The following is a 13,439-nucleotide window of genomic DNA, read 5'->3' on the forward strand; positions in this document are numbered from 1 at the left end:
CGAAAGGGCTTTTTGTCCAAACTCTAAATGGAAGATTCAGCTACTATTGGGTATGGTTTAGGTTTCAACAAAATGGTTCCTAATAAAGCATAAAATGGTGAAAACCATTAATTTTGTTCACATCCAAGCAAAATGGCTCTTTCCTAAGACATGCACTGCTCAGTGTCCTCTTTGGCATGGGGTGCTTTCCCTAGACAAGAAAGAGCCATGGCAAGATATCAATACTATAACACTCCTCCCCGACCTTCAATAATGACAGGTCTTTCTCTTACTCTCATGCCTAGGGTAGGATGTAGATAAGAGTTCCTTATGCCTTCCTCACTTTACCCATTGGCGTATATGGTTTCTTCTTTCTAGTTCTCTTACTTGGATACCTAACGAAGGCTTTAGTTTAGGTTCCTTTGCCTATTTTTTTCTTCTCCTCTTTCTCTTTCTTGCAAGGATTGGGTCTTGGTCTTCCTTTGGACTTGTTTGGTTGCTCTGTTCCTCTAGCAGAAGACTTGGGCCACTTCATGCCCATTTCAAAGGCCGTTTATGCATACTCTTTCTAACTATTAAGAGCTTTGAGCCACCTCTGGGATCATTCATTCTTGCCTTATTCAAAGGCTATTCTCAATTGAGACCACTTTCTAGGCTTATTCTTTCATTCAAGGAGGATTAGACCATCCTCAGCCCTCATTGCCCCATTCTTGGTCCAGACCATATTTGATCTCCTTTTCCCATTCAAGCAGGGAAATTGGGCCATCCTTGACCCTTATTATTGTCTAATTTGGAAACATTTGTTGGCCATTGATGCTTTTCTCTTCCCTTGGACTCAAATTTCTTGGTCATGGGTTCTATTTACCAATCCAGTCTTGGCGTAAAAAAAATGCGTAACAACACTAACCAACCTTGAGAATCCCTAATAAATAATTGCTATGCACAAAAGTTAGAAAAAATTTTGGACTTGCTAACCAACTTCAGGGAATTCCAAAGAACAACTCTTCGAATTGCTAATCAACCTTACAGGAGCTCCTAGAGAATAATATTTGGAATTACTAATCAACATTTGTGGAATCCTAAGGAAAAACTCTTTTAAATTACTACAACCTTCAAGGAATTCCTAAGGAAAATATTTTGAGAAATACCAACCAATCTTTGATGAATTCCTTGGATTGAGGGGGGAGGGATGGGGCATAGAGTAGAGTAGAATAAAAATGACCCAAAATTAGCCTATTTCCAGCCAACTCTACTCTACTCACCTCCACTCTATCTTTCTCCCCTCTCAATCCAAACAAGCCCTAAGGAATACTAGCTATGCATAAAGTTTAGAGGGGCATTTTGAACTTTCGGGCAGGAAGCTTAAAAAATGATATCGAAAGACCCACATTTGGAGACACAAATTTCAATATATATATAGTTTATTTTTGTGTAATTTTCTTTGAATCATTTTCTTTTCTTTTGCAAAAAACTTTGAATTTTGAAAACATAAATTTTAAAAACTATATCCCCAAATACTTATAAACAATCCTAATTAACAAAATAAGTTTGCAAATTTATTAGTAAACAAAAATGTCCATAGTTGCACATTGTCTAGGTCTGTATTTATAAATGAACTAAGTTGTTTATGAACAGTTTAGGCTTAGGTTGAGAAAAAACTCGTTTATGTTCATTTATTTAGCAAACAAATCAAATTTCAATCTAATAAGGATAAATTTTGGCTTGAACACTATTCAATATCTTTTTATTTGATGTAAATGTTGATAGATTCATCATTAAATTACTTTTTTTTTCCTTAAATCCTTCATACTTGCAAAGTTTTCAGAAAATAAAAAATTAATAGCTATATTATCAACAAATGTTTAAATTTCAATTTTTTTTTTTTTGTAATATAAGATTACGCATAAAAAAGAAGTTTATGAATTAAATAATAAATAATATTCGATTGGAACGAAATTTGACATGTGTGTTAAGAACATAAAGAACATGCAATCCAATAGTTAGATTTTCAAAATATGTAACAATTTTAACTTTTTTAGTGGGTTTTGAAGCCAAACATTATCTATATAAAATAATATAATAATATATTTGAAAATAAACTTATGAGTACAAGGCTCGATTTAAGTATTTATTATATTACATGTTTATATGTATAAAATATATTTAAGACTAAATTTATAAATTTATATTAAATTATTATTCGTAATGTCTTCGTAATATAAATAGTCCATATCATAGTAAAGTTATATATAATTTTTGAGAATAAAATTATTGGTGAATCATTTTTTCTTATAAATTTATAAAAAATAAATTTTTTTATACCTAATTAATTAAGTAATATAATCATAACTATAATTAATTTATAATATTAATTATTAACATAGGTCACATGCAAGCCCCTCTTTTTCATTCAGAACCAAAATTAACAGATTTTGAATGACTAAAAAATTTTAGTCATATTGTTTAAATGAAATTAAATGAAAATTTTCCCAAAAAAAAATTAAATGACAAATCCAATTTATTTATTTAGTTTAGTTTTATATATATATATATATATATATAATTTTTGTAAGTAAAAAGTAGGGTTGGAACTTCAAACCAGACATGAACTATAGTTATTAGTGAAATACTAAATTTTGTCTCTCTCACTTTCTGCCACGGAACGGAACAAAATCCTCTCTCTCTCTCTTCTTTCAACTCTCTCTTCACTATTACTGTCTGCCCATATTGAATATTGTTGAGGTGGTGGTGGCCTATAGTGCCCAAAACATAACGACACAGCAAGAAGAAGATGAAGGTGGTGGCATTGGTAAGCGGCGGCAAGGATAGCTGTTATGCCATGATCAAGTGTATCCAATACGGTCACCAGGTTTCTTTCTTTCTTTTCTTCTCTCCCAACAGAGAAAACCCACTTTGCAAAAGCAAAGAAAATATATTATGGGATGATGTTTTCTGGGGTTTGATGAAAATTTGAAAAAAGAAAAAGTCTGCCTTGCCCATGCCCATGTGATTTAGTACTAACAAAGTTATTAATTTAGTTACAAGTGCTCTGTTTGGGTTCCTTTTCATAAATCAATTCTAGTATTTACTTATCTTTTCTAATGATTCAGTTTAAAGTTTGATAATTGACTGGCATTGGTATATTGTTAATTATATATAAAATTAAAGATTGAATTTTGATTGCTATTTGTAGGTTGTTGCATTGGCAAATTTGATGCCGGCTGATGATTCAGTGGACGATCTCGATAGCTACATGTACCAAACTGTTAGTCTCTGTATCTTGCTGGTTTTCTACTGTATGTGACTCCAGAATTTTGAACACATTAAGAATGAGTGCTAATAAATTTATCATTGCATTAACCAACAACAAACATCAATCGTTTGTTATGCCTTCATTGTTTCAAAATTGTGTGTGAATGCAAATGCTTCGAAAACTGTGTTTAGGGGTAAGCCTTGAGCCCACAGTAGACACTTGCATTACAATAGTAAAGACATGTATTTGTATGTCCACTCATGTTTGTTTATATGCCCTTGCTTCTGTTTTTTCTTTCATTCTATTTTACTCTTTTTTTTTTCTTCTGTTAGGTGTTATCATAACAGATAAGATAAAGAAACACAAGTTTTGTGAAGATAAATATTTCTTCTTACTTATGTTTGTTTTACCATTTGGTTGGGGCTGTTAAATCCTTTCCTCAGGTTGGACACCAAATAATTGTCAGCTATGCTGAATGCATGGGACTACCATTGTTCAGACGGCGAATAAAAGGATCATCAAGGCAAGCCTTTTAAGTGGGAATTCTTTGGTATAGAGTGTATATGTATATTTCATTATAATACGTGGTAAAACTATTTATTTGATTTGGGGAATTTTTAACAATCTATTCTTTTTATGGGTTAAGAAAGTAGTTTATACTTGTGAAGCTATAATTGCAAGACTTATTTTAAAGTCATGGCCAATGCAAACTCTTTAGGGGAGTTTTGTGTACACACCCTGTGTACATTACATATCTTCTCATTTTCACTAAATCTTTTGCTTAAAAAAAAAAATTTAAAACTTCAAGTGTGCTGTTCCAATGCTGCTTCCTGATTATTGCATATTTTCACCTGATATAACAATTTTTTCCTATTTTTTTTAACCTTTTGTTTTATAAATTATCTTTGAGCATAGGTTGATTTGTAGGGAAGGTTTTTCTTTTTGAAAAATTGTAGGGAAGGAGAAACATTAGTTGGTTGACATTCTATCAATTTAACTGCAAGAATTTTCTATCAAATTTGATATAACTGAAGGCAAAGTTTTTCATTGAAGATTGTATGCATCACTCAAGAATCCACTACGATTAATTGAAAGTATTCAATGCATATTCTCACTTTCAATGGTTTTGTGGATCAATTAGGCATCAAAATCTTAGCTACAGAATGACTGCGGGTGATGAAGTTGAAGATATGTTTATTCTGTTAAATGAAGTAAAAAGACAGATACCTTCTGTCACAGCAGTATCTTCTGGTGCTATTGCATCTGACTATCAAAGGCTGCGAGTGGAAAGTGTTTGTTCAAGGTTAGGGCTTGTTTCTTTGGCATATATGTGGAAACAAGATCAGTCATTGCTCCTTCAGGAAATGGTAAATCGTATATTAAAAGTAAGAATGGTGGCCAATCAATATTAGAGTTATTTTGTCTAACAATATGTTTTTCCTCTTATCCCAACTAGATAACAAATGGGATTGTGGCTATAACAGTAAAGGTATGATTTCTGGTTTGACCCATGTCTTGTTTTTATATGTGCTTATCATATAATAATATGTCCACTTTAGGCCTTATGTAATAAGGGTTTGTTGGTTTGATAATAATTAAGTGAAACATATTGTACTGTCTAAATGCATAATAAGTGTAATTGCTATTTACATTCACATAGATGGCTTGTAGATTGGAGTCCAACACTCTTTCAATTTCATAGGTTGCAGCTTTGGGGTTGGACCCTACAAAACACTTGGGCAAAGATATAGGATTCTTGAAGTCCTATCTACATAAATTGAAAGAGTATGTCAAATTTTTTTTTTTTTCCTTTTCTTTTCTTTTTCAGTTAGTCATTTATTAGCTTCTTTTTTGGTATGATGTTTGTCATTGATTTTCTAAATTTTTAAGGACAACTGTGTAAGTGGTTTATTCATTCTGCCATCACTTCGTAGGATGTATGGGATTAATGTATGTGGTGAAGGAGGGGAATATGAGACACTGACACTTGATTGCTCCCTCTTTGTTGTAAGTTCACTCCATGGCTCTTTTTGGTCTAACAATTTTGATTGAGTTATCCACCCAATGTTGCTCCCTCTTTGTTTTAAGTTCACTCCAATTGTTTGTAACAAGGCTTACCGTTTGTCATGAATAAGGTGTTTTGCATTTATCTATAACTAGTAAGTTACCCATGCGATGCACGGAAAATATTGTAATGTTTTATGTAAAATGGTTTTGGAGAATGTTGTATATGTATTATAATATAATTATTATAGAACTTTATTAGTAATGAGTTCATCATAAAAAGCAACAATTATAAATTGCACATACATAACCCTTATAATTATTCATTGAAGTAATGAGAAATAATTATTAAAAAAAAAACTTTGGAGGAATATTATAGAATAAAAGTTGATATAGAACAAAATACTCATCCTAAACACTCACAGTCAATCACATCATTTACAAAAATCACAAATCCACAATGTCAGACCTTAATATCAAAATCGTAATTGTCATTGTCACTCAATATAAAATGCAAGCCCCCTTCCTTGGTTGTAGCTAACTCATACGGGTTAGGATTAGATGAAGCAACAATGTTAGAGCTAGGTAGGTGTCGTCAAAAGATTGAAGGTAAATGACATCATTTTTTATCTATGTGTATTTGACATAGGATGGCATGAATGGCTATGGGTAGGTCTATATTAAGGAGTAGAAGTGCAAGAGGTGAAAATGTTGAATTAAAATGCAAAGAGTTATGTGTGAGGGATGAAAAGTCTTGAAATATTGAACCAAATGAAACAAAAAGTCAATATTTAATTTGTTTTTATCTTTGATGTAGCATTTGAGAATATTCCAATTCTCTTTACAAAGAATGCGCCACTTGGCAGAACCTCATGTTTTCCCACATGAGGTCTCTGTTTTTATATATATATATATATATATATATGTTGATGATTGATCTTTCAGACTCTTCTTTGATCATTGGGTTTTATGCCTCTTCCTAGCCCATGATCTCATATATGCTCAAGCAAATGTCTTTACTGCTAATCTTGTTATTTTGTTCTTATAGTGTTGTTATTTGTCATAACTAGTATTATGCCTGGATGCACAGCTTAATTAATAATTATAAAGAAGTAAATTGAAAGTTCATTAATAATTTGTTAGTTGCTTGAAACTTGATAATGTTTGACCTAAAGTAAATTAACTATCTTAATAAGTCACCTGTAGAAAATAAATAAACACATTAATTTTACGATATATAATACATACTTAGAAAATTGTGATATATAATTAAAATAAATGTAAATTTTACTTTAAATTACTTGTAACCTTTTGTTATTGATTTAGAATTTTAAATCTCTTAAAACATAGGTAATATAATTTTTCGTAGAGTAAACTATTGGTACTTTTGTTAATATAATTTTAGTTGAAGTGGAATTTTACATTTCTTAAAACTTAGGTAATAGAGTTTTACATAGAGTTCATTATTGGTATTTTTGTTAATAGAATTTTAAATTTCTTAAAATGAAGGAAATGGAGTTTTAGGTCGAGTAAACTATTGGTAATAGAGTTTTATATAAGGTAAGCTATCTTAATACTTACTGAGAGTGTTGACACTTGTCACAAAGAAAAGATAGCCACTTGGCACCACCACGACTTCTAAAACCTAAGTCTTATTATATATTACATGATTTAGTTAGCTTGTACCATTTTCCTAAATTTATGGTCGTTGATTTACCATTTAAATAATTGATATTAATAATATTTTTGTTTGCCATATGCCATTATGAATTTACAGAATGCCCGAATCGTGCTTGATGAATTTAAAGTTGTACTGCACTCTTCTGATGCCATTGCTCCAGTTGGAATTCTTCACCCCTTGGCTTTTCATCTAGAAAAAAAGGCAGAGCACCATTCTTTAAGTGGCATTGATGAAGCCTCTGAGATTTCTAAGGAGAAAGAGGGTTTTGTATTTGAAGTGCAAGGAGACTGTATACAAAGCTGTGAAGCCACATTCAAGGCTGCTGCTGAAGTCGTTGAGCCAGATGAAGTTGCAGAAAATAGAGTTCACATTGCAAGAACGAAAAGTGACAATACATTTTCCATCTGTTTCTGGTTGCAAGATTCGTGCAGAACTTCAGCAGGTAGATAAAATAAGAATGGTGATTTTGATTCATTCCTGGCAAGAGTATTTCTCATCCAGAATCGTTGTGCCTTTTGCTCTTGCTTTAGTTTTCAATGTTACTATTTTTTATTTGTAGGTTTGCAAGAAGATTTGGAGGCTGTTTTAAGGAAGATTGAGCTAGAGCTTTTGGGATATGGTTTTGGCTGGGAGAATGTCCTTTATATTCATCTATATATTGCTGATATGAATAATTTTTCTATAGCAAATGAGACATATGTGAGATATATAACACAGGAGAAGTGCCCTTTTGGTGTTCCATCCCGAAGTACCATTGAACTACCACTATTGCAAGTGGGTTTAGGAAGTGCTTACATAGAAGTTTTGGTGGCAAATGACCAGAGTAAAAGAGTTCTGCATGTTCAAAGTATTTCCTGCTGGGCACCAAGTTGCATAGGACCATATAGCCAGGTAAATTATCTGCAATTTTCATTTTCAGCACAAACAATGGTAATCATCTCATGTATGCTAGGCTTAGATAATTCAGTTTTTATTTTTTCAATGAGGGGACTGACACAGGCTGTATGAAAGAAATTCTTTCATTTAATCATCTGCTATGTAGTCTATCTTATGATTTTTACTTCCAGGCAACCTTGCATAAGGAGATACTTTACATGGCTGGGCAGTTGGGGCTCGACCCTCCGAATATGAATCTCTGCAAAGGAGGTGCTACTGCTGAGATGGAACAAGCATTGGAAAACAGTGAAGCAATAGCAAAATCCTTTAACTGTTCAATATCTACCTCTGCTGTTCTTTTTGTTATTTACTGCTCGACATATGTGCCATCATCAGAGAGAGACAAAATTCAGGACAAGCAGGACAGTTACCTTAAGCAAATGAGGCTCCTTCAGTTAGACAAAGGAAGTGTTATTCAAGTTCTCGATCCCATTTTTCTATATGTCCTTGTGCCTGATTTGCCAAAAAGGTACTTATTCTATATGCTCTAACCTTTGGCTAGAAGCATAAGTACGGAAGAGGGTTACAGGTAGAGTACTATTAATACATTGATCATCAAACAATTCTTAAAAGAGTAGGACATTGTGGTGGGTTTCCACTAATAAATACTTTCACCCTATGTTTTTCTTCACAATTATATTCCTATTCTATACTAGTAAAAGGTCATACATCCATTACATTTCAAAAGTTAAAAACAGGAAGAGTCTTAGAAGTATTGTTCTTGGTTTGGATATGGTTCCCTTCTAGAAATGTCCATATCAAAGTTTTTTTATTTTTTTATTAATTTATTTATAGGCTTTTTAAGGAAGTATTGTGCGTGGTATTGGATATGGTTAGATCTGATCAAATTTTCATAAAATACAAAATCACTAATGCTTTAGACTGATCTAATGTGTCTAAAAAATGTAAGTGGCCAATGGCTGTTTGAAAAGTCAATTATGGGTTAGCTGGTTAATTTCATAAGTGTAGGTCCTTGTGTTAGGTCTCAACCAACACTTTGCATTTGGAATCTTGTCTTTACTACTTTATTGGGTTAAACTAGATGTTAACCCAATAAATTTTGCATTTCCTATCTGTCTGCATCAGTGCTGGGCATGTTTACTTTGACTTTTTACGAAATGATATCTGTGTGACTAGATGTTTCAGTTTGTGGTTTGATGAAGTATTGCATGTCTAGTCCATTCATGCAGTCTGTCCGTGTCTGTTCCCTCTTTAAAAAAAAAAAAAAAAAAAATTATTGAAGTTAAAATTATCCTCAAACATCTTGCCTAACATGCCCTTCTTCATGCTTATAGTATCCATATTTGACATTTGGACAAGATCGAATTAATGGGCCAAGGTAGTACTAGACTGGGTGCTGTCTTGGTGTTCCTATACTTTTACATAATTCAACAGTATAGTAAGCATTAGAATTATGGCAATAAATAATGATTTGCTTAACTAATTTTATGGTGACTTGAATAAAGTACTTCAATTGTGATGTTGCTATATGAATTATCAATATGTTTTCTACCTCATTGCTTGGTTGCCTCCTGTCTAAAATGTTGATTGCAGCAATTAATATTTTGTCAAGTTGCATTTTTCAACACATGCTGAGTAGTATTAATTCTACCTTTAGGTTTTCATTACTTTCTTCTGCCTTTAGGTTCTCATTACTTTCTTCCGCCTTTAGGTTTTCATTACTTTCTTCTTTTCCTTTCCCCTTTTCCCCCCTTCTTAAAATGCTGCTTTCCAAGTAATGAACATTCCACTAGTTGTTGTTGTTGTTCTTCTTCTTCATATTATTATTGGGAATGATTGTCAAAAAAGAAGCATCTTTTTAAAAGATTTTCATCATGTGCCCTAAAACGCTAGAAATGCACTTACAATGGTTAATTCAGTACTATACTAAACATGTCTAATGTAGGATATGTTAGAAACAACTAAGAGTTCACGTTTGCATCTTGAGGCCACTGCCTAGAAGAGTCAGTCATACAGTAGGTGTTATCAAGATATTAAGTCTTGTGCTTTGAAGGTTCTGGCCTACATTTGCATGCATCCATTGTCCTGATTTATGAATATGGAGTTTTGCATTTTTCTTTTTTCGTTTTTTTGCAGTATTGTGGGGAACATTTATGGTAGGGCTTACCATTTATCTTGCCCACGATACTGGAATTACATCTTTTTGTTATTATTGATGCAGAGCACTTGTGGAAGTAAAGCCTCTCCTATATGTCCCAGAGGATATGAATGTGACAATTGGAACTGAGCAAAAGCATTCTTGCTCCAGGATGCCTAGTTATTGGGGTATTCAGCATGCACACTGGCATGATTCTTGCATCCAGAAATGTGTTGTTCAAGGAAAGATCTGTGCAGTTGTCTTGTGTATCACTAGTGAACTTCTTGTGAAGATTTGTTCCAAGTCTCTAGGTGGTGATCAGGATAATGGAGACTATCAAAATTCACTCAGAGAGGCACAAATGGAAAGAGTATCAAGATTTTGCATTTATCTTCTTGATAAACTTTATATGCAGAACAATTTCTCTTGGGAAGATACAAAGGTTAGTTTTTTATGTCAACACCTAATTTTTCCAGTTTAAGTTGGTCCTAGGGGCCTGATTACATTTGATATGCCTTTCTTGATCAAGTCTAGCTTTAGCTTGTGAAATTATTTTTGACCTTAACTAGGCCACAATCATTTATTCAGGCTTTTACTTTATTCCTCCTGTCGTTAAGCAGTGCAAAACTGCTTTTACTTTCTTCTTCCTGACCTTGAGCAGGCCACAATCAATTTTCGTTCTATGTTCAATAAAATAATCATATATGCCTTTCTAGTTTTCTAGATACCATATTACACAATTGTCCTTAGTGGTATCACAATTACATGTATTAGGGATTCCTTCAAACATTATTAAAAAAAAAAAAAAGAACAGAAAAAGAAAAAACAATTCACATCAAAATCCTTACATTCTCTTCCTAATATTTAAAACATAGATAACACATCTCAAAAATCATTCATTGAAGGAAAAAAAAAATTGAAACAAGAACTTTGAGTGCCCAAAACCCAACAAAACAAACCAAAATCTAAGTAATAAGATATAGACTTAGTAATTATCAATTACTCAGAGTTATTAGGCTCAATCAAATACATAGCAAGTAGTGTTTTGATATAAACTCAAATTCCTAATTCTAAAATAACTACATATTAACTCAAACTAAATTCATAAGAGAGATAGATGACATCTGTTAAAATAATAAGAGAGATGGATGACTTGCGATGGGGAATCAACACATCAAAACACCAAAACTTATTAACCCAAAGACGATCTGTCAAAAACAACAAAACACATCAGCACAAAGCAGAGCTGCAAGTAAGAATCAGAAATCCATCGTAGCGATGGCAGAAATAATGAAAGATCCACCTACAAAAAGAAGAAAATCAAAGAAAGAGAGAGTAATCTCATTTCTTTTTTGTTGAGAGCAGAACATGGAATGAATGGGAGGGGGAGGTGCAGATGGAGTAATAACAAATTTATGGAAAAGAATATGGGAGGAGAAAAAAAAAATTAAAAACAGGAGAGGAAGGGTTGGGAGAAGAGTAGTGGTAAGGTGAGGAATGATGGGGACAAGAAGAGTCAAGAAAGACTGTTGATGTGGCTCAACAGGAGATTAGTAAAATTAATTGCTTATCCTCTATTATATATTTTATAAATAGATAAATTTTACCATAGATTTTTCTATTCTATTTGGCAATCATTTAGGATTTTAAGATTTGCTTTCCCATGTGTCAATTCTTTTTTTTCTTTTTCTTATGACATTTTCATCATTTGTGACCTTTGTCACTATAATTAGTTTGACCTGGTGTATTTTCTTTTGAAGAATTTGAGGTTCTACTTCCCAACAAGCCTTGGCTTGCCTCTGGAGGCACTTTCCCTGATGTTTACCAATGCATTCAATGAACTAGCTAAATTGGGTCAGAGAATTATTATTGGTGAAGAGCCCATCTTTAACCTTATTCCTGTCTTAGGTGCTGGGAGGTCTGCCACATCGATGGATGATATGATAACCTGTGAACTATTTGCCCGGAAGTCATGAGTCTGTTTGCTTCACCTCCAATGCATCTGTTTTTTTGTTTTTGTTTTCATCATCAATTTACAAGGAATTCAAGATTATGGAGGGGACAAAGAAGGTTAAGGGAAGTTTCGAGAATTGTGCGAATACATTTGTTACAACTTCTTTTGAAATCTATCACACCTTCTCACCAATATGTCCCCTTCCTCTATTAATGTTAGTTCATATTATGTATCAAATGCTTAAAGATATAATCCATTTATTCCATTACAGATCCACAACAATGGATACTGAAATGCTTTATAGTGGCTACAACTTTGTTTCAGTGTCAACTAAAGGTTTTGTTTTGTTTTCTAAATCATTTTTTTGGTTTAGTCTTTGGTATGACAACTATGCCATGACATTTGAGTTTTTTTTTTTTTTTTTTTTTTTAAACCAAAATTACGCTGGATATTTTCCTCCAATTGTTTTGAAGATTATCTCGGGGATGATTTTAAATTAAATGGCTCTCTACTCCCCTGCCCAAATCGAATTAGGTTTATTTCTTTTTTGTATCTAAATGGAGAGTTCATCTGAAAATTCGTGGCGGTTTGTTCATAATTAAATGACCAGTAATGTGCCATGAATAAAGTATCTAAACTTCAATTAGAAAAGGTACAATTTTTATGTACTGTATTCATGAACCCTAATGAGGAGTTGCTTTTCTCCCTATAAACAAATCTATTTTAACCCTAATGAGGAGTTGCTTTTCTCCCTAAACTCTCTCAAGCCAGTTCACCTGCACTGGCAACATGTGACACCCCAGTGAGAGAGAAGGGGTTTAGGGGCAAACACGAGTCAATTTCAGATTTTGAGTGGGTGGCCACTTTTGTTTGTATGATCCTAATTTATCCAATTGAAAACCCTCTATATTCCTTTCAAATTGCATGGGGAAGATGCTTGCAAGTACAACAAAGTAAAAAGTTTTTACTCTATGAGTAATTATTAGGTGTTTGTGTTTCTAGAGCAGGGTGATATGGTGCTCTATCTTCTCTTTTTTTTTTTCTTTTCTTTTTTTGAGAATGCTATCCTCATATTTATAGTGTATCTCACTAATAAAAATCATGGCAGGATTTACCATAAATGTGAAAAAAATGAGCATCATATCACGAAAATGATAAAATGCCTAAGGGGTTTTGTGCGTTTGCTTATTGCTTTTTATTTTTATTATTCTTCACTTTTTGGCACAAGAGGCAAAAAAATGGTAATTTTACATGTGTAAAAAATCTAATATTAACCCTAGACCTTAAATTCACATCCTGATTGGTCATAATGCAATCATGATTGAATTGGTCTCTTTTTGTGTCCAAAACAGCGTCTAGATTATTGTTTTACAAAAGCTTAAATATGATTGATTAATCTATGATCTTACCGTATGCATGCATGCATGCATGGGATAATCCAAGATTGATTTAATAGGTTCATGAAAGATTAATTCAAAATATTGAATCTATTAATTATGATAGACATGCAAATACTAAAATAATTCCATACTAA

The 13,439-nt window shown here is 32.7% G+C and overlaps 1 protein-coding gene across 1 annotated transcript; it reads left to right on the forward strand.

Annotated features, from left to right (window-relative positions):
- The first annotated feature begins 2,569 nt into the window (after nt 1-2,569).
- On the forward strand, nt 2,570-12,261 carry LOC126693083 (diphthine--ammonia ligase). The gene is made up of 12 exons (XM_050388949.1): nt 2,570-2,848; nt 3,173-3,244; nt 3,676-3,755; nt 4,374-4,599; nt 4,689-4,721; nt 4,935-5,017; nt 5,167-5,239; nt 7,014-7,359; nt 7,477-7,808; nt 7,985-8,322; nt 10,036-10,393; nt 11,712-12,261. The coding sequence occupies exons 1-12, from the start codon at nt 2,771-2,773 to the stop codon at nt 11,925-11,927; spliced, it is 2,235 nt and encodes a 744-aa protein (XP_050244906.1). The 5' UTR covers nt 2,570-2,770; the 3' UTR covers nt 11,928-12,261.
- Nucleotides 12,262-13,439: the final 1,178 nt, after the last annotated feature.

The sequence above is a fragment of the Quercus robur genome, chromosome 7, assembly GCF_932294415.1.
Source record: "Quercus robur chromosome 7, dhQueRobu3.1, whole genome shotgun sequence".
In the NCBI taxonomy this organism is placed as follows: domain Eukaryota; kingdom Viridiplantae; phylum Streptophyta; class Magnoliopsida; order Fagales; family Fagaceae; genus Quercus; species Quercus robur.

What these genes read in the sequence shown, in the direction of transcription:
- LOC126693083 (XM_050388949.1), top strand. Translation starts at nt 2,771, where the DNA reads ATGAAGGTGGTGGCATTGGTAAGCGGCGGCAAGGATAGCTGTTATGCC. An exon ending in TTGATTGCTCCCTCTTTGTT is followed by an intron (nt 5,240 to 7,013) that starts GTAAGTTCACTC and finishes ATGAATTTACAG; the next exon opens with AATGCCCGAATCGTGCTTGA. An exon ending in TCTCTTGGGAAGATACAAAG is followed by an intron (nt 10,394 to 11,711) that starts GTTAGTTTTTTA and finishes TTTCTTTTGAAG; the next exon opens with AATTTGAGGTTCTACTTCCC.